The 21,519-nt window shown below is 43.4% G+C and overlaps 3 protein-coding genes across 7 annotated transcripts in view; 1 reads left to right on the top strand and 2 right to left on the bottom strand.

Annotated features, from left to right (window-relative positions):
• LOC111532176 (zinc finger protein 773) overlaps positions 1-498 on the bottom strand; it is a 2,675-nt gene extending 2,177 nt beyond the window's left edge. Inside the window, 2 exon segments of the mRNA XM_026457578.1 lie at positions 114-152; positions 331-498. Of these exon segments, the coding sequence (XP_026313363.1) occupies positions 114-152; positions 331-498 (207 nt within the window).
• A 5,800-nt stretch (positions 499-6,298) lies between these two features.
• The window catches only part of LOC111521190 (zinc finger protein 749), a 33,179-nt gene continuing 17,958 nt past the window's right edge, over positions 6,299-21,519 (bottom strand). The window contains exons 3-4 of the transcript XR_004228651.1: positions 9,607-9,768; positions 6,299-6,588 (exon numbers count right to left, since the gene is read on the bottom strand). The gene's annotated coding sequence lies outside the window, so the exon portion shown is untranslated. The remainder of the gene's footprint in view (positions 6,589-9,606; positions 9,769-21,519) is intronic.
• Positions 9,681-21,519, top strand: part of ZNF772 (zinc finger protein 772) — a 23,281-nt gene continuing 11,442 nt past the window's right edge. The window contains exons 1-5 of one of the 5 annotated variants that reach the window (XM_023184287.1): positions 9,681-9,972; positions 10,577-10,615; positions 11,458-11,584; positions 12,098-12,220; positions 12,863-14,140. In XM_023184287.1, the coding sequence (XP_023040055.1) occupies positions 9,940-9,972; positions 10,577-10,615; positions 11,458-11,584; positions 12,098-12,220; positions 12,863-14,010 (1,470 nt within the window). In that variant the 5' untranslated portion in view covers positions 9,681-9,939 and the 3' untranslated portion in view covers positions 14,011-14,140. Of the gene's footprint in view, positions 9,973-10,576; positions 10,868-11,457; positions 11,585-12,061; positions 12,221-12,862; positions 14,141-21,519 lie in introns of those variants that run through there. The other 4 variants (XM_023184285.1, XM_023184289.1, XM_023184288.1 and 1 more) reach the window with 4 other exon arrangements.

Here is a 21,519-nt window from a genome sequence, read left to right as displayed (position 1 = left end):
CAGAAAAGGGACCCCGCCCACGAACGCCCCACAGTTCTGCACCCGGGGACCTGAGCAGGCGGCCCTCACAGGGCTTTAGGATTCGGGGGAGGCCGGGAGGACGCGGCGCTCACCTGAGCGGGGTCGCTGAGCGCGGCCGCCGCCATCCGAGCCTGTGGGTAGAGCGGGCGGGGCGACAACGACCGAGGAGAGGGCCCGCGCCACCGTGGGCGCCGCCACCGAGCCTCAGACTCGCCTCTGAGCGGCGAGACCAGAACGCGGAGCCACCGCCCCTTCCAGCGCTGGTCGCCTCAACCCACTCACTACCAGCTTCCCGCAGCCTCAGTTCACCTGAGAGCCGCGAACGTGAAAGCCAAAGGGAGACACCGGAAATCCCGCCCATTGCGCGTCGCACGCTCGGGCAGGCCTCTTTTCATTGGCCAAGGATCTCCGTCTTCCGGCGTGGCGCCTTTTGGACGATGTAGTTCCCATGGCTCCAAACTTGGAGGAAGTGGGCATAATTTCGGAGATGGAGATTGGAGATGATAGATAATGATGGAGATGGAGATGATGATGGAGATGGAGATGGAGATGATGATGGAGATGGAGGTAACGGAATAGGAGATGGAGGAGAAATTAGGGTTGAGAACTTCTCTTGGACTCATCCTGAAGCTGCTGTTATTGGAGATGGGCCTGGATTTCAGTTTCCTGCAACTGATACTCCAATCTTTCCTTCTTTTGAAGGACTTTCAGAGGATCTTCAGAGCCACAATAAAGAAGTTTCTCTGGGCAGAGCCACGTATACATTCCCAAATTTCCCTTGATAAAGGGACACCCAATATTAAAATTAACGGTAGCAAAGCAATGCCTGATGTATGATAATAAGAAAAGGCTCTGAATTTTGGAGGTAGGTGATAAGAGAGTAGGGGAGCCCAAGGATTTACTTTCGTCCTTCACCCCATGTGGATTTGTGCTCTTTCCTTCCTCAAGGACCCAACATTGGTGTACAGGCACAACAACAGGTGGCAAACCCGTAAACCAACTCCCCCTCAATTTCTCTCCTTCATCCTTTTCTGTTCCATGTTCCCACTGCTCTTCCATTTCCAAATATAAAGCCAATTCCTCATAGGTGGGTAGAATGCTAGACTGTTGTTTACAACACACAACTATTGGTAAAAAAAATTATGTCAACCCTTAATTATGTGTTGTCCCACTACATCCATTCCCATTGAATCTAGTTCCCTTGTGTCAACCTAATTTCCCTACTTCTTTTCCTGCCCCTTCCATCTGTGGGCTGAATAATGATCAACTTAAACACAGCCTTGGAGTGACTTATGAGAACAAGAGGAAACGAAGCCTTTCCTCCTTCTTGGAGCTTTCTGGAACTGGGTGTTCAGTACTAATTGACTCTGAAAAGGAGGAGGGGAGTCAACAATGGGATTGAGAACATGGTAGACTAGAGAGAGACAAGTTCTTTACCCCTCCCTTGGCAGCTGTGGCATTAGTTATTTCAGTTAGACCATTATGTAGCATGTGGAAGGGAGGGGAGGAGGTGAGTGAGACGGGCTGAATCCATGACAGGAGTGGGACAATGTGTAGATAATCTCCTCTTTCTGAAACCAAGCACAAGAATAAATGTTTCAATTCCTTGAGAACATCTATTAAAAGAATAGATTCTGGATTAATCATCTGATAGATTATGGAAATTGACCATCATCACAGAAACCTTTGTGGACAAATCTAAAAAACATATTATGGAATCTAGTCACTCATACAGTATAATGTATAGAGAATTCAGAATCTGGTGATAAGAAACAGTATATCATTTAGGAAAATATATGTATGTGGTAAAACGATAAAGACATTTATAGAATGATTATGAAAATGATTAACAAAAATGTCATGCAAATGTTAGCTCAATGGGGTGTATCAGGCATGTGAGGTGATGTGAAAAGAGGATGCCTTGGAACTATATTTTTTAGCCAGGCGTGGGGGCAGGTGACTGCAATCCCAGCTACTCGGGAGGCTGAGGCAGAAGAATCACTTGAACCTGGGAGGGAGAGGTTGCAGTGAGCTGAGACTGTGCCACTGCACTCCAGCCTGGGCGACAGAGCAAGACTGTCTCAAAAAAATAAATTTTAAAAAAAGAAAGAAACTATGTTTTATCACTACTGGTTGTTTCACAGATGTGGTTTTAATTAAAAAAAGAACTATATCTCTTTTGAAAGTTATAGTGAATTGTGTGATAGTTTTGAAATAAAGAGTATAGGTAGACATTTTAATTTTTATCACAGGAAGAGACAACCCACTAAAGCAGGCTCATATGTAGAATTGCAAATAACATGATTGGTGAGGACCGAGTAGACTATTTAATCATTTAGTTTAGGTAAAATCATTATCTATTAAGAAATTTGGGGCCAGGCGCGGTGGCTGAAGCCTGTAATCCCAGCACTTTGGGAGGCCGAGACGGGCGGATCACGAGGTCAGGAGATCGAGACCATCATGGCTAACACGGTGAAACCCCGTCTCTACTAAAAAAAAAATACAAAAAACTAGCCGGGCGAGGTGGCTGGCGCCTGTAGTCCCAGCTACTCGGGAGGCTGAGGCAGGAGAATGGCGTAAACCCGGGAGGCGGAACTTGCAGTGAGCTGAGATCCAGCCACTGCACTCCAGCCCAGGCGACAGAGCGAGACTCCGTCTCAAAAAAAAAAAAAAAAAAATTTGCTTATATCTCATTGAATTCATTAAAAAAAAAAAAAACCATGAAGCTTTTTTTTTTTTTTTAAAGCAACATATGCCAGGACTATATGTTTTCTCTCTAACTTCTGGAATCCATTTTTATTTACAACCTTTAGGAATATTTACATGTCTATAATGAGTGGGAACATCAGTTTGAGTCCAAGACTCTACCTTTGGCCATATCTCCTTCAGAGCTGGCAAGCACATTCCTCCATGTTTGGGAAGCCTAACCTACCCAAGATGGCATAAGAAGCAGATGCACTTCAGGGTCTAATCACAAGTCAACCCTCAACACATGAGTAGCTGCAGGGACTGAGGGAAGGCTGAGGGCTGTAACCAACTAAACAAATTTTGATGACATCTCCTGCCATCCCCAAAGTTAGAGCTTAATGGAAGGAGTCACCACTCAGCAGCTGTGGAAACTCTGAGCTTCCATGGAGATGGCTACCTGGTCCTTAGACACTTGCAGTCTGGTCACCTCAGCTAGAGAGCCCAGACTAACCCATCTGAACTATCCTTATAAGGAAAAGTAGGGAGGGAGATGAAGCCACAGGATGGGAAAATATAACCGTTTCCTCAAGGAGGAAGAAGCCTAATATTTCAGAACAACAGTTCTGCTCCACAGCAGGTAAGCAACCCTATGTCCTGTTATTGCCCAAACACAGTCTTATGTTCAAAGACACCATCCCAACAGATGTTGGCTTAGTGATTATAAGCTCTTCGAAGCTCCAGTGGAACCAAGGAGCCAGGATCACCAACTACTCAGGAGTACAGCTATTCGTAACCACTACAATAATCTACTCTTCCATAGATACTACATCTTTGAGACTTACCTGAATGTCCTTGCTCTGCTGAACACTGACTCACCAAAAAATGACTGAAAAATACTAAGAAAAAGTCTTTTCCTCTGCACATACCACCCAAATACACCATTCTCTCCTCCCAGGTCAAGCCTTGAAAATATTGGTCTGTTTTTGTAGAATTTGCCAAGTCCACATTCTACCTGGAAACTGAACCTAGAATGATTAAAAAAAAACCAGACAAACATAAATAACAAATGCCAGAAGTTGTTCTAAGTAGTGGTGAAAATAATGGGGGATATGAACGGGAGAATGTGAGGGAATGGCAGTTGAGGACAGAGTTGGAAATGTTTAAACTGAAGGCTGAGGACAGTGCCCATTCAGATGAGTTGGATGTGGGTGGCTTTCTTGAAGGTGATAATTGAGTTGACACCAAAAAAAAAAAAAAAAAAAAAAAAAAAAAAATGAGAAGGAGGCAGCTAGGCAGCTATGAAAGAACCAAGTTTAAAATATTCAGTTAAAAGGTAGATCAAGTGCCAAAGAGATGTGATGGGAGAAAACTTGGTGAGTTGCAGCAACAGGAAGGAGGACACAGTGGCTGGGCCAGGGCATGTGGAAAGCAGTGATGTGAGAAACTGGACATGATTGTGCATTCAGTGGTCAGTTTGCAGCTCTCTCCTCCTCTCTCATGCCACTCTGAGGTTAATTTGTTCTCCTACTCCTGGCCCCAGGATCGTGGATGTGATTTCTGTCTTCTTGGAGTTCTAGGAACATACGTTTCTAGGGTTATGTACATGGACTCCAACAGCATGTAACTTTTTCAGTCTGGCTTCATTCACTTAGTGTAATGCATTTGTGATTTACCCTTGTTTTGTGTAGCAATACTTTATACTGCTGAGTAGTATTCCATCATCTTTATATACCATAGTTAATATACCTCATCTGTTAAGAATGTGTTTGTTGGCCGCGCACGGTGGCTCAAGCCTGTAATCCCAGCACTTTGGGAGGCCGAGACAGGCGGATCACTAGGTCAGGAGATCGAGACCATCCTGGTTAACACGGTGAAACCCCATCTCTACTAAAAAATACAAAAAACTAGCCGGGCAAGGTGGCGGGTGCCTGTAGTCCCAGCTACTCGGGAGGCTGAGGCAGGAGAATGGCATGAACCCGGGAGGTGGAGCTTGCAGTGAGCTGAGATCTGGCCACTGCACTCCAGCCTGGGCGACAGAGCGAGACTCCGTCTCAAAAAAAAAAAAAAAAAGAATGTGTTTGTCAGAACTGTACATTAATAATAAAACCACTGTATATTTGCCTTGGGATTAAAGAATTTTTTTCTTACATTTCTACCAGATCACTGGAAGAATTTTTGTTAAAGATAGTTTTTCATTTCAATCAGGTAAATACCCAAGAATTATTATTTCAATTAGGTAAATGCCCAAGAATTATTAGTATTATTAATTATTATTCCACATTGGAGAATAGTATATTTATTCTACATTGGAGAATTACACACACACACACACACACACACACACATACATATATATTGGAGATAGGGTCTCCTTCTGTTGCCCAGGCTGGAGTGCAGCGGTACCATCTTAGCTCACCACAATCTCCACCTCCCAGGATCAAGGAATCCTCCCACCTCAGCCTCCCAAGTAGCTAGGACCACAGGTGCAAGCCACCATGGCTGGCTAGTTTTACTTTTTTTTTTTTTTGTGGAGACAGGTTTTGCCATGTTGCCCAGGCTAGTCTCGAACTCCTGAGCTCAAGCCATCTATCTGCCTAGGCCTTCCAAAGTTCTGGGATTACAGGCATAAGCCACCACACCCAGCCTGCATAACAATATTGAATAGGCACTTCAGGTTTGTTAGCACGAACTTAGTGCTTAGTTTTAGTTTACAAATGACATTCACAAAAAGTAACATGTAGTTGTACAGCTCAATGAATATTCCCAAAATCAACACATCTTTAAAACCAGTGTAGCAATCAAAAAAGAACAGTGTCAGTATACCAGCATTTTTTTTTTCTTTTCTTTGTTTTTCTTTTTTGAGACAGAGTCTCACTCTGTCACCAGGCTGGAGTGCAGTGGTGCAGTCTCGGCTCACTGCAACCTCTGCCTCCTGGGTTCAAGCGATTCCCCTGCCTCAGCCTCCTGAGTAGCTGGGACTACAGGTGTGCACCACTATGCCCAGCTAATTTTTTGTATTTTTAGTAGAGACAGGGTTTCACCATGTTGCCCAGGATGGTCTCCATCTCCTGACCTCATGATCTGCCTGCCCAGGCCTCTCAAAGTACTGGGATTACAGGTGTGAGTCACTGCACCCGGCCATACCAGCATTTCTGTAACCCCTGCTGTAAGTCATTCACCCACCAAGGAGGTCTAATTTGTGGCATTTCTGATTTTTTACATTGCATCATCTGACATAGTTTTGCCTATTTTTCAGTTTGCATTCATTTGATTCTGGTAAATGCTCATCCACCTCCTTCATTAGAATTCTGTCAGGATGATTACCATAATTTACAGCTGTATGTATTGCATATGGCTTAGAATATATGTCTGATGAGAAATGACTCACAAGGATGTGTGGATAGCAGCACAATTATTGTTTTTTAAAAAGACTGCGCAATGTGCAATGGCCTATTCTTCATTGAGCCTTAGGGCTTCGGTCAAGTCCTGCTCCTTTTGATTTTTAGCTTGGCTTCCATCTTGGGATTGAGACAACAAGGATATTCTAGTTTCAAAGCATAGGAAAACAAAATCATTGACTTTAATGGAATAGGAATTACATTAGATTTTTATTTGAGAATTGTTTTTTGAAAAATTTTGAGAATTCCTAATTGAACACCGTCCATTTGCATATTGGATTACACAGTTACTCTAAATGTACCAAGATTGCACTCTCACATAAATGGCACATGGCTGTGCTCTCTCTGCTGGGCAGTGGACGCAGACCCTCACTGAGCTTCCATGTTCCATGAAGTGTGAAGGGCAGCGCCAAATCGATAACGTAGTTGTGAATCTCCTGTTCGCTGGCCTTGGTTTGCAAAGAAATGATTTTAGTTCTTGCTGTAAAGGAGAGAGGAGAAAGAGAACATGAATTGAGTCAGGGGCATTACAGGAGTCCTCTGCTGAGGAAGAAATCCTAGGAGCTGGACAGTAGCAATAAGTCTGACAAACAAGACAACACAGAAATTCCTGGTGGGACCACTGAAAATGCAGGACATGTTATAACCCTAAACCATGTTATAACACTAAAGTTTGGAGGGAAGCCCTTCCCCCTCTAGCCACCAACATGCTTCTGATTCTCCCAAATAGAACCTGATTTGTGTTGAAGTCATCTTCTACGTGGTATGTGGAGAACGAACTGAAGTAGAGAAAAAACTGATGTAGGATACAAGGCAGAAGGTGTTGTGTAGTTCAGGAATGTTGGCAGATTGGCCCAAGGGCGTGAAATTGGAGGTGTTGAGAAGAAGATGACCTGGGACATATTAGGAGGCAGAGGTAACAGGATATGTGGGTGGTTGGGATGGTATCGTGAAGCTCAGGCAATACCATTTCACCTATCAAACCCTCTGTATTTGTGGGCCAGCAGGACTTTTCCTGTTTTGATTCTTGATTGGCATCCAAGGAACCCACATTTAGGGAATAAATGAAGCTGAAAGTTCATGTTTCTGTGGCAAAGAAAAGGCAAGACACATTCTTGTCCTCATGTCAGCTGCCTGGGACATTGAATTTTTCATAGCCTTGTTTGTCTAACATAGAAAGGGCTCTGAACCCACCCAGATAGATGACCTAGGGTAGGAGGCCTTGTTAGGCAATTAGTCATGGCTCCATGGCTCCTTGGACTCCATTCCCAACTATCACTTAACGGCCACAACTGAAGACAAATTATAGTCTCAGTTTCCTCATACTAATCTAGGTGACAAATCCACTTTACAGGGCAAAAGTGCACAGTGTTTATAAAAGGTCTGATAAAATGTCTAGGATATGGACATTATTAAATGTAAATTATTGTTATCCTTATCCAACCCCTTTATGACTAACCAGAAGATGTTGATAGTGTGTAGTTCCCTGATGACATCTCAGCCCAACTGGGTGAGTTAAGGGCCTGGTAACCTTCAAGCATAGGTCTTGGTTTCTCTAAAGCAAATTCTGGACATTCCTAACTACAGCATGATTCTTTTCTTACTGACAGAGTAGAGAGTCTGGGAATGTTAGTTGTGCTTTCAATCACAATTCAAATTCTGTGTAAATTCACTGAAGAAAAGAGAATACCTCATGAAGTGTGTTTTGGTCCATCAAAAATTACTAACTGCTTATTTGAGTATTTATTGCATAGTCATTTAGGTTTTGTGAAAGTCGTCAAAATCAAAATGAGTAACTTGTGTGAAAAAAATAAATAAAGCCAGGAGGCTGAAAAAACAGGGCACTAAAACACACACTCTTAAGATAAGAGCTATTGCCAAGTCTCTGAGGGCTCCTAATGCACATATTCCCATTAAAAAAACTTTTGACAAGAACTTCTCAAACCGCAGCTTGCCACAGGAGCTACAAGGACAGCTCTAGATGTAGTAGAACACTTGCCTGACAAATTGTCTCCACTAATGAACTGGTGTTAACTTCTGCCATAAACATCTGTGATCAATGTTCTTTTTGTCTCAAAACAAATTATGTGTACTTTTCCCTTTTGCCTTTGAAAGATTCTCCTTGTTTCAAGCTCTCTGGATATGACTATAGTCCCCCTAGCCTGCATGTTCTGGGTTTGCATATCCCCTGTGCTTTCCTGAAGGAACTCAACATCTTTGAAGAATCTCTGTTATTTAGGTTGACAGTTTACATATATCCTACATTGTGCTTTTCTTTGTCTCACTTTTCCGTTTATTTTACTATCATTTTACCTTTCTATTGATTATTTATATTCCACACTTTTCCTCTTTTAGTTTGAAAAGTATATATGCTGACTCTATTTATTGTATTAAAGCTAAAAATTACTAACGTTTAACACATTAGAGTGCCATACAGGATTGTAAATACATTTACTTTCCACTTGGAAATATAAAAGATTTAAAACTTTGAGCAACAGGTCTCCTTTCAATTTATAGGTATTTGAGGTTACACATGGGAATTCCATCATTCTAACTCTATAAGTAGATCTACTCATGTTTTACACTGTAATAAGCTGTTATTTTAATCAAAAGATGCACTTCTTTTCATCTTCATTTCTTCTCTCATTGCAGACTTTTCACCTGGGATCAACCTTCTTTGACCTTGAGTATTATTTTAAAAATTATTTTCTGTGTAAATGTATTTCATTACATTTATTGTTTTTGGTTTCAAATAGTTTTATATCACACTTTCATAAAAGACATTGTGTTGTGTATAGAAATCTAGTTTGGTGGTTATTTCTTCTTTACAGAAAGTGTTCTTGTTGCCTTTTTCATTGCCATATGACATTTGATGAATTCTGTCTTTTCAGATACTTGTAAAACACTTAAAATATTGAATACATCTCTGTATATGGAGTATGACATACTATCTTGAACAAGAGTATTACTTGTTGGGTTTGACACAATCACTGCTGTATAAGCAGAAGAAATATTCCCTAAGGTAACCAGAGACAGAAGCATTATTCACTTACTTCAAGGCCACCTAACATCCCCACTCCATATTCCACATCGTGGTGGTGTCTGGAGTCTTTTCTTTCTTGTGCCTGACAGAAAATGCTGAGGCTCGCCAAACTAACTCTGGAGCTTCAGGCTACAAGCATTTGAAAACAATATTTGTTAACTTCTAGCTCTAGAAATCTGGGTGACGTTAGTATATGGTGTGTCCATTTTATTTTTTGATGAGCATTCTCTGCATAAGGAAGCCTGAAATCATGTCTCTAAACATTTCTTTGATGTCACAGACTACGTTCACCAGAAATACAGATATGGCTCCTTCAAGAGGATGCTAAGCTCCGTCTGGGCCTTGGAGACGAGGGACACCATTTCCACGTTCCCCTGGCGGTCTTTTCTGGGCTTTTGACCTGGAAGTGACGCGAGACGCCGCTTACTAGTATTGGTGCCGTGGGAACTACATTACCCAGAAAACGTGGCGGCTCTGGGCCAATGAAAGCCCAGGAAATAGGCGTTTCCGTTGGTGAGGACAACGTCAGGGCGGGACTTCCTCTACCATCCTCGGGTGGACATTTTGTTTGCTTTTCCATTAATCCACTGGTTTAGTCTCCGGAACGCAATGTCAGACCTGAGGTGACAGAAAAGGGAAAACGTGAGAGAGTGTCTTCTTCTCTAAAGGGAGGTGGGCCTGAGACTCGACAGTGGCGCTGCCCGAGTGACCTGACCGCTGGGCTGGGCCCTGGACGGCTGATCCCAGGTTCCTGCACTTGTCGCCACCCTTCGGTAGTCCACAGGCCTGATGGCGGCGGCTGAGCCGATGGGCCCGGCACAGGTGGGTGCTGCGTCTGCGAGTCTGCGCGCTGACCCCCATCTCTGACTCCTAAAGCTTCGAATGAACCGCTCCTCGGGTTACTGCAGCTCAGGCCCCTGAATCTAGAACACTGGGGGCGCTCGTGTTTGGGACCCATTTTGACAGCAGGAGTTGAAGGACGTTCCAGGCAGAGAGACCAGTGTATGCAAAGGGTCAGAGATGGTTCACAGCTGGAGCATTGGGGAAAACTGGGCCTTTGGTGTCTGAAAGGATCAGAGTGCTTTATAAGTGATCACACCTGGAATATCATCCTGAGCAGCTGGGTCTCTGTTCAGAGGGTGATGGGAGCCATGGAAGGTTCTGAACAGAGGAGAGCCAGAATTCGAGGGTTTAAAAAGTATTCCATGGACTGCTCTTGGAGGGCAGACTCTTGTTGGCCATGGGGGCAGATAATGAGCACTGTTCCGAGATAACACAGTTAAGAGGCATCCTTAAAGACGGAGGCACAGAGGGCAGACATTCAACTCCCAGGCACATTGTAACAGGGTAGGAATATGGGATGGGGTTGAGCCGTTGGGGTTCCCTCCAGATTGCTTGGCTCTCACAGTCTCCCTCTTCCCCACAGGTTCCCATGAACTCAGAAGTAATTATGGACCCTATACAGGTGAGGGGAGAAGTCCATGCTCTCACCGATCCCACCCCCACCCAACACGCTGTCCAGCATTGTGGTGTTATATAGAACTCTCTCCTGCTACTCTCCAGTTTCTTGGGTCTGAGGACTCTGGAGAAGCCCCAAGCCCAGGGTCCTGACTCTGGGCCAGGGGTTTTATGGAGGGGTTTCCATTTCTGCCAACCATTGGAATAAGGTTGGAACGTTGTTCCAGGCACAGGAACCAGCCTGTGCAAATACTTGGAGGTGAGACTGAGATGGGAGTTTTCAAGAAATTGCAGGTCTCTGTCATGTTTGGTGGGAACCAAGAGCAAGGGGGCGGGAATCATCCTGAAATGGCTTACAGGTGATGAATTATGTAGACTGGGAGTGAAAAGAGAATATTCATTTCACAGTGGTAGTGCATTTAGTGAGCCAGGAAAATGATGGTGGAGAGCCAGAGTTGTGAGAGAACTGTGATCCAAAGAGTGATGTACATATGGAAAGAAGTGTAGACTGATGACCTCTGGCTTAAAGGAGAAAGGCAAGCCCATCTTTGGTTGTCTGGTAAGCATGATGTTAGTGACCCCAGAGGAGTTTGCTTACAGAAGGGTGAGGCCCTGTATGCTAGGCACAGAGCTTAGAGGGTGACAACTTCTTCACCTGCCTGTGGTTGCTGTGGGTAGACAGAGTGATCATTGGGACCATGAAGAGAGAGAAGACACCAATGACACCTGGTCCTGATATTTCTTGAGAAGTTAGGTAGGAGGGTATACAGGAGGGAGATGTGTGGGGGCATGGATGGGGGTTCTTGGGAGAGATGCTGCTCATGGACTTGGCTCTCCCAATTGTGGCAGGGGCAGGTGAACTTTGAGGACGTGTTCGTGTACTTCTCCCAGGAGGAGTGGGTGCTCCTTGATGAGGCTCAGAGGCTCCTGTACCGTGATGTGATGCTGGAGAACTTTGCACTTATGGCCTCTCTGGGTAAGGCCGTCACATCCACCCCAGTGACTTGGACTGGGCCCTGCCCTTCCCCTTTTTTTCAGGGCATCCTTGTCCTTCCTACATCAGAGCCATGGACACTGCCTCATTTCTTAGTTCCTGGAGTAGGTTCTGTGAGTGCTGGGCTTGGGCTGTGTGCACGCCTACCTCCTCCTTCTGAGCATTCCCAGCACTTGCTGTCTCAGAGCCTTGCAGGGATGGATTCAGGAGTTATGCATTGTATTGTCAGCCCAGTGGGTCATATCCATCTTGTCCTTTCCCTGTCTGAATTCCTCTGTCTGTATCCATGACACCTCTGTGCCAGGGAGTCTGCGCTCTTCCTTTAGCTGAGATTTCCTGTGGCCTGCCTATGCCAGGAATTGTAGGGACCATTATGGTCACTACTTGCTAGGACCACTGCGCTATTCCTGCAAGACCCTACTCTGAGATTATTTTAATAATGTTTAGTTTTCTATTTAGGTTACCCAGACCAGTGCTGTTATATCTTTCCGTTAGGATATACATCTTTCATGTCCCACATAGTTGCCTCACTAGTGATGGGTAGTGAGCCCTGGATACCTGACTGGGTGGACATGACCCTACCTGTTGCCACAGAGACTCCAGGTGGGAGTGGCCCTGGTGAGTGGGAACTGGGGAAAAGTGTGATGTCAGGGCTGGGTTCATATTGTTCCATAGCCTCTTTGTGTCTACAGTTGTATTAGTGCTAAGGCCACTGGGCCGTACTTCATTTTTATCTACTTTCTCATTTATACACTTGCCTTTTATACTCTGGCCTTTGGCCTCTGGATGTTCCATACCACTGCCTCCATGTCTCACCTGTTACTCTCCATGGCTTGTTCTCCAGTGCCTTCCAACATTGGCCTGTACTTAGTGTTTCATGAGATGTGTAGCCCAAATAGTCCTTAAACACCAACTACTGAGTAGGAATTTGATTTTCTTTGGTGTGGACCATAACCTTCTGCACCACTCTCACCTGTCCCCAGCAGCCAAGAAAATCTGAGTGTGAATGACTTTGAGACCTGCCTCTTTTTCGTGCTGTACCCCACATCTTTGTCCTCTCCCAGTTGAGGCCTTCTCCATTCTATGACATTTAATGCCAACTACTGTATAGTACACATTTGCTGAACTTGAGTTTGGACCCTTGTCCTAACAACAGTCCTATGACTTTGGTCTTAGTGGTGTTAGACGCATATTTGTAGTGAGGCTTCCTGTCTTCCACCTGTGTCAATTTGTACTTCACCAGCATTTCTCTGCTTTCAGGCTGTTGGCATGGAATGGAGGATGAAGAGATACCTTTTGAGCAGAGCTTTTCTATAGGAATGTCACAGATCAGGATTCCCAAGGGAGGTCCTTCTACTCAGAAGGCTTACCCCTGTGGGACATGTGGCCTGGTCTTAAAAGACGTTTTGCACTTGGCTGAGCACCAGGAAACACACCCAGGGCAGAAACCGTACATGTGTGTGCTGTGTGGGAAACAGTTCTGGTTCAGTGCAAACCTTCACCAGCACCAGAAGCAGCACAGTGGAGAGAAACCCTTTAGAAGGGATAAGAGCAGGGCCTTTCTTGTGAACAACTGCACTGTCCAATCATCAGAGATGTCTTTTGTGACAGGGGAGGCTTGTAAGGACTTCCTAGCCAGCTCAAGCATTTTCCAGCACCATGCCCCTCACAATGAGTGGAAGCCACACAGCAACACCAAGTGCGAGGAGGCCTCTCACTGTGGAAAAAGGCATTACAAATGCAGCGAATGTGGGAAAACCTTCAGCCGCAAAGACTCACTCGTTCAACACCAGAGAGTCCACACTGGAGAAAGGCCTTATGAGTGTGGTGAATGTGGGAAAACCTTTAGCCGCAAACCCATACTTGCTCAGCACCAGAGAATCCACACTGGAGAAATGCCTTATGAGTGTGGCATATGTGGGAAAGTTTTTAATCACAGTTCTAACCTTATTGTACATCAAAGAGTACACACTGGAGCAAGGCCTTACAAGTGCAGTGAATGTGGGAAAGCCTATAGCCACAAATCTACACTTGTTCAGCATGAGAGTATCCACACTGGAGACAGGCCGTATGAGTGCAGTGAATGTGGAAAATACTTTGGTCACAAATACAGACTCATTAAACATTGGAGTGTTCATACTGGAGCAAGGCCTTATGAGTGCATTGCATGTGGGAAGTTCTTTAGCCAAAGCTCTGACCTTATTGCACATCAAAGAGTTCATAATGGTGAAAAGCCTTATGTGTGCAGTGAGTGTGGAAAAGCCTTTAGCCACAAACATGTACTTGTTCAGCATCATAGAATTCACACTGGAGAAAGGCCATATAAGTGCAGTGAATGTGGGAAGGCCTTCAGGCAGAGGGCTTCCCTCATCCGCCACTGGAAAATTCACAGTGGAGAAAGGTCTTAGGATGGGAGATAGGCCGGGCGCGGTGGCTCAAGCCTGTAATCCCAGCACTTTGGGAGGCCGAGACGGGCGAATCACGAGGTCAGGAGATCGAGACCATCCTGGCTAACACGGTGAAACCCCGTCTACTAAAAAATACAAAAAACTAGCTGGGCGAGGTGGCGGGCGCCTATATTCCCAGCTACTCCGGAGGCTGAGGCAGGAGAATGGCGTAAACCCGGGAGGCGGAGCTTGCAGTGAGCTGAGATCCGGCCACTGCACTCCAGCCTGGGTGACAGAGCGAGACTCCGTCTCAAAAAAAAAAAAAAAAAAAAAAGGATGGGAGATAGATAATTCCATTTCCTTGTTCAACATAGTAACTGACACCAGAGAGAAGCTCCAAGAGTAGCCTTTATGTGTAGCCAACAGCCAGAAGTAGAACTTGATACACTCAAACACTCACCCTGGGGAGGTTCTTCTGAGTGCCAGCTACATGGGAAGCCTTCTGGAGGTATGCTGAATTTTCTAGACCCTTCCTGGAATGTTGTCAAGGCAGTGCCTCTGATAGAAGCCATCTGTCTTTGTGCTGGAAGAGTCCTGCATTGTGCAAAAGTAACCCCAATGTGCTTCAAAAGACCTCTACTTCTCCCTTTCCTGGAGGGAATCATCAGTAGCCTGAGGCCATGAAAGATTCTCACTTTTTTCTGCCCCACAACTGGTTTAAGCATGAGCATGACCCAGTTTTAGCCAGAAGGATGGGAGCTTTGTTCTGACCACTGGCAGGGGTTTCCCTTCATGAATATAGTTGATCTCACATGGCACTTGTGATGGATTTTTCCAGCCTCCAAGACACCTAAACTGAAATTGGCTGCCTCATATTCTGGTTTTGCAACAAATGCCTTAATTTTTTAGACTATCTTAAATCTTGGGGATTCTGTTCGCTTTGTGGGTTGGGTTGAGAACAGAATTGGACTAAGCCAGTATGAAGGGATGAACAGCTTTTGTGAGAGCTCCAACTGTATCTCTGAGGTGATAGTAGAATGGCAAAGACTAGCTCTTATTCTAGTGTCAAGCTAAGTTACTTGACTGCTTAAGCTCTCCTAGGCAAGAATGCTAGTCTTTGCAGCCCTAATCTTTTGGTCTATATGTTGAGATTTTTTGTGTAACTGAGGTCACCCTAAGCAGTGGGCATTTGTTGTAATAATCTCTAGTGCATCTGGGAGCAACATGAATTAGGTCCCTTGTTCCCAGAGGATACTTCGTATTCCCAAGGCTTCTTGAGGAGAATTTGAACTCATGGGACATGTCAAGATCTCTGAAGTCTTATTCAGTAAGCAGTTGATGCTGGCTGTCCTCCAGAAGGCCCAGGTAGGAATCATAGTTGGTGCAGAGACCCAGATTAATAAGGGAATGAGAAAACTGCAGCAAACTATAGGGAATATGACCCTTCTAAAGGTGCATCCACATGTGTTTCCATTACTTTGGCTCCATTATGAGGGTTTACAGAAATACTCCCATACCTGTGTCTCTTATGGCTAAGGTTACTGTCCAGAAGTCAGTGTAAACATTTTTGCAATAAACTGCACGTATTTATAGTGTACCATTTGATATGTTTTGACACGTGTTGGCACTTCTCAAACCAAAAGTTTCCTGATTCCTTTTATATTTTCTCCCTTTCTTTCACCCATCCCCAGGCAACCATTGATCTTTTGTCACTGTAGATTGGTTTGTATTTCCTACATAGATACAGTAATTTAATATGTATTCTAATGTTTTTGGCTTCTTAAACTGAAATTATGGTTCATGGTGGTGGTCTGTGTTTCATAGTTCATTTCTTTTCATTTGTACTTTGCTAAGAGTATTCCACTGTAGAGAAGTAGTTCCAAAGCAAGTGATGCAGGAGAGAACTCACACAAGAACAAAGCCACAGTATCTGTCATTACCTTAAACTGAAAGTGATGAGCCATTATTTCTGCTATGTTTCATAAGTAACCCTAGCTAATCCTGGTTAAAAGTGGAAGAGAACTAACTGCACAAAGGTGAAAATAGGGATTTGTAGGGCATTTTCTTAGACTCTGATGACCATAATCCTAGTGGTTTTTTTTCTTTTTCTGTCTTAGTTGTTTAATGTGAATTACATTGACTAATTTTTTTAAATATTAAGCCAACCTTGCATTTCTGGAATAATTCCCATTTGGTCCTGATGTATTAGGCATTGAGTGTATTGTTGAATTTGATTTGCTTTTTTTTTTTTTGTAACAAGTTTTGCACCAATGCTCATGAGTGATATTTGTCTCTAATTTTCTTTCCTGCTTACTTGCTTGCTTTTTTTTCTTTCTAATTTTATATCTTGCCCAGGTTTGGCTTTGGTATCAGCATAATGCCAGCTTTTTATAGAGTAAGTTGGGAAGTATTCCTGCTCTTCAACTCTCTGGAAGAGTTTGTGAATAATTGGTATTATTTCTTCCTTAAATGTTTGGTAGAATTCACCAAGGAAGCTGTCTGGGCCTCGAGTTTATTTTGTAGGAAAGTTTCTAACTACAAGTTTGACTTCCGTGGTAGACAGAGGGCTGTACAAGTTATATATACATCCGTCTATCTGTGTGTGTGTGTTGTCTCTGTCTCTCTGGGCCTGAAGTGTGTTTTGTAGGACAGCATCTAACTACAAGTTTGATTTCCATGGTAGATGGAGGGCTATACTAGTTATATATACATCTGTCTGTCTGTCCATCTGTCTCTCCATCCATCCATCTCTAGAGTGAGCTTTGATGGTTTGTGTCTTTCACGGAGTTTGTTTCATTTAAGTACTCAAATTTTTCAAAATATTATTTTCGTACTTGTAGAATTTGTAGTGGTGCCACCTCTTCTATTCCTGATACTGGTAATGTCTGTATTTTTCTTTTAACCTTGATTGGTTTGGGTAGAGATTTATCAATTTTACAGTTTTATTGATCTTTAAAGTACTTGGTATTATTGAATTTTCTGTTTTCTGATATTTTGGGATTTTTTTTTTTTCCATTTTGACTTTTACTAATGCCTTCTGCTTTTATTGGATTTCATTTCTTTTGCTACTATTTGACATGGAAGCTGAGGTCCTTCATTTCAAACCTTTGGGTTTTTTTCCCCTAATATGGGGGGAAAATGTTCATGCTAAAAATCTATCTAAGAACTGCTTTAATTACCTCCCATCAAGCTTGATGTGGTTTCATTTTTTTTTTCTTTTTTTTGTAGGGGGGACAGTGTCTCGCTCTCTCACCCAGGTTGGAGTGCAGTGACGCAATCTCGGCTCACTGCAAGCTCCTCCTCCCAGGTTCACACCATTCTCCTGCCTCAGCCTCCCAAGTAGCTGGGACTACAGGCGCCTACCACCATGCCCGGCTAATTTTTTGTATTTTTAGTAGAGACGGGGTTTCACTGTGTTAGCCAGGGTGGTCTCAATCTCCTGACCTCGTGATCCACCTGCCTTGACCTCCCAAAGTGCTGGGATTACAGGCTTGAGCCATTGTGCCCGGCCAATGTGGTTTCATTTTAGTTGAGTTTAGGATGTTTTCCAGTTAAAAAATTCTTCTTGACACATGGCTCTTTTTAAATGTATGTTAATTTCTAAATATTTGGGGATTTTGCTTATCTTTCTGGTAATTTCTGCAATAATTCCATTGTGGTCAGAGTACATTAAGACTTGAATTATTGGCCGGGCGCGGTGGCTCAAGCCTGTAATCCCAGCACTTTGGGAGGCCGAGACGGGCGGATCACGAGGTCAGGAGATCGAGACCATCCTGGCTAACACGGTGAAACCCCGTCTCCACTAAAAAAATACAAAAAACTAGCCGAGCGAGGTGGCGGGCGCCTGTAGTCCCAGCTACTTGGGAGGCTGAGGCAGGAGAATGGCGTAAACCCGGGAGGCGGAGCTTGCAGTGAGCTGAGATCCGGCCACTGCACTCCAGCCTGGGCCACAGAGCGAGACTCCGTCTCAAAAAAAAAAAAAAAAAAAAGACTTGAATTATTTACATTTATTGAGATTTGCTTTGTGGCCCAGAATATGGGCTATCGTGGTATGAGTTACATGTTCACTTGAAATGTATACTGTATTCTCATTTGATGAAGGGGTTCTACAAGTGTTGATCAGGTAAAAATGGTTGATAATGTTATTTAAGTTTTTTATATCTTTATTGACATTCTGTGGTTTTGTTTTGGTCCTAGCAATTATTTTAAGAGGATTGTTGACATTTCTGAATATTAAATTGGATTTACTTCTCTGCAGTTCTGTCAGATTTTGCTTCACATATTTTGATATCTTTTTATTAGGTGAATAAATATTTCCTATTTTATGTCCACTTGATGTGTTGACCACTTTATCATTGTGATCCTCTTAATCTCTGGTAATATTCTTTCCTCTGAAACCTCCCTTGTCTGATACTGTTAACATGGTTTAATTTTGATTGGACACTGAATTTTAGGTACTGATTTTTTTTTTTTTAATTTCTACAGATATTCTTGATTTTTTTCTGTTACATGGTTAAGTTACTTGGAAACAATATGATCTTTTGGGAGGTCTTGATTCTAAGCATTTCTCGATGAGACTATTGCAGCATACATTTTAAGACAAATTCCTCTCCCATTACTGAGACACAACCTTCCTATATTCTCTACCTAATGCTTCATGAATTATGAGGTTTTTTTACTCAAGCTGGTTGGAATGAGAACTATCATGTTTTCTGTATAAGCCTTGGGAATTGCTTCCCGTATAATCCTTTCATGTGGTTCCCTTTTTTTCTTTTTTTTTTTTGATACGGAGTCTCGCTTTGTCGCCCATCCTGGAGTGCGGTGGCACGATCTTGGCTGACTGCAAGCTCCGCCTCCTGGGTTTACGCCATTATTCTGCCTCAGTCTCCCAAGTAGCTGGGACTACAGGTGCCCACCACCTCGCCTGGCTAGTTTTTCATATTTTTCAGTAGAGACAGGGTTTCACCGTGTTAGCCAGGATGGTTTCGATCTCCTGACCTCGTGATCCGCCTGTCTCGGCCTCCCAAAGTGCTGGGATTACAGGCTTGAGCCACCGCGCCCGACCTCATGTGGTTCTTTACCCATCCTCTGGTCTTTTTCTATATGCAAACACAGCTTATACTCAGCTGAATACTTGGGGATGGCCCTCTATATCTCTGAAGTTTTTTCTCTCGTGTACTCTGCTCTATAGACTCCAGCTACCTTGGCAAACCCAGACTCTTAGCTATGTCTCCTTAACACAGGATGACTTTTGGGCTCTGTCTGAGCTCTCCATCTTTGTATTAGGGCCTCGGAATTAATTTTCACAGTAACCTTATTTAGTTTTTTCTTTTTTGAGAAAATCTATGAACCCATGTTTTTTTCTTTCTGATATAGTGGAAGGTCTGTCAATTTTAATAATTTATTCAAGGTGTCTCCTTTATTTAATCAGAAAGAAAAAACATAAATCACATATTACAGACATGAGCAATGAAACATAGTATAATACTAGATAACCTTGAAACATATAATGGATAATGTGTGATTGTTTTCAACAGTCCTTTCTCAGTAAGTTGAAACTCAGAAAACAAAAATCCATTGAAAGATACCAACTGACCAGGCTCACTCAAGAGATCTGAAAAATCCTCTACTAAAGATATTTAATACATATATCTATATCTGTGTATCTATATATATCTTAGAGAGAAAGAATAAGTCATATTCTAGAGAGAGTTGTTAGAATTTTTTTTTTTTTTTTATTGAGATGGAGTCTCGCTCTGTTGCCAGGCTGGAGGGCAGTGGCGCTATCTCAGCTCACTGCAAACTCCGCCTCTTGGGTTCAAGCAATTCTCCTGCCTCAGCGTCCCGAGTAGCCAGGATTACAGGTACACACCACCATACCCAGCTAATTTTTGTATTTTTAGTAGAGACAGGGTTTTACCATGTTGGCTGGGATGGTCTTGATCTCTTGACCTCATCATCTGCCTGCCTCAGCCCCCAAAGTGCTGGGATTACAGGCGTGAGCCACCGCACCCAGCATCGAGATTTGCTAGGATTTTAAAGTTTAACAATAGAAAATCTATGAATCTATTATATTAAATACAAGCTGTGGTGTAATAATAAATATATCTGGATCTTTGTCCCAGGCTTAGTGCTACAAAAATCTTGTAATTCTTTGAGTGAGAGGAGTGTATTTTTTATACTAACGAAGTGATTCATTTTAGACTCCCAGAAAGGTTCAGAATGGGGGCTCTTCATCAGAAAGACCAACCATGTAATAAGAGGGTTGAAACTCTGAGCCAGATTGACCTTTGGGGAGAGGAAAGGAACTAGAGATTGAAGTCAGCCATGTGGTTGTGATTTAATCACAGCTACAAAATGAGATACCCTCTCCTCATTCCTCCCTACCAACTTAGAACTCTTGATGCAGAGGCTTGGTGGAGTTTCCTGGTTGGTGAACATGATGTACCAGGAGGGTAATGTGCCTTGACATTGTGGGGAGAAGGTGTGGAAACTTCACATCTAACCAATAACTAGAACATTTAAAAAAAATTCTCAAATGACTATCCATAGGTGAATGAGTAATTGTATTAATTTTCTAGGGCTGCCATAACAAAATACCACAGACTGGGTGGCTGAAACAACAGAAATTAATTTTATAAGAATTCTAAAGTCCAAGATTAAGATGCTGGCAGTGTTGGATCTCTCTGAGGCCACTCTCCTTGGCTTGCACATGGCTGCCCTCTTTGTCTCTTCACAAGGCCATCACTCTATGCATGTGTACTCCTGGTGTCTGTGTGTCTTAATTTCTTACAAGGGCACTGGTCAGATTAGGGTCCAACCTAATGGGCTGATTTCAACTTAATTACCTCTTTAAAGTCCTACCTCCAAATACATCACATTTCGAGGTACTAGGGGATTAGGATTTCAGCGTATAAATTTTGGGTATACACAATAATGTCCATGGCAGCAATCGATTGTAGCATCTCTATGAAGTGGAACACTATCCAGCAATATAAAAAGATGTCTATATATAATATGGACGAATCTCAAAAGCCTTAAGCTCAGTGAAAGCCAGATGCAGATGATTGCATGTAGTATCATTCAATTTATGTAAAAATCTAGAAAAAGAAAAATCAGAGTGGAGCAAGAAGGCCAAAGAGAAACCTTCATCAATTTTCTCCTAACAGGAACACCAGCTGAACAACTACTCATGCAAGAAAGCACATTCATAAGAACCAGAAAACAGCCGGGCGCGGTGGCTCAAGCCTGTAATCCCAGCACTTTGGGAGGCCGAGGCGGGCGGATCATGAGGTCAGGAGATCGAGACCATCCTGGCTAACACGGTGAAACCCCGTCTCTACTAAAAATACAAAAAACTAGCCGGGCGAGGTGGCGGGCGCCTGTAGTCCCAGCTACTTGGGAGGCTGAGGCAGGAGAATGGCGTAAATCCGGGAGGCGGAGCTTGCAGTGAGCTGAGATCCGGCCACTGCACTCCAGCCCGGCCACTGCACTCCAGCCCAGGCGACAGAGCGAGACTCCGTCTCAAAA

The sequence above is a fragment of the Piliocolobus tephrosceles genome, chromosome 21 (genome assembly GCF_002776525.5).
Source record: "Piliocolobus tephrosceles isolate RC106 chromosome 21, ASM277652v3, whole genome shotgun sequence".
NCBI classification, from domain to species: Eukaryota; Metazoa; Chordata; class Mammalia; order Primates; family Cercopithecidae; genus Piliocolobus; species Piliocolobus tephrosceles.
This window is presented reverse-complemented; position numbering and strand designations above follow the sequence as displayed.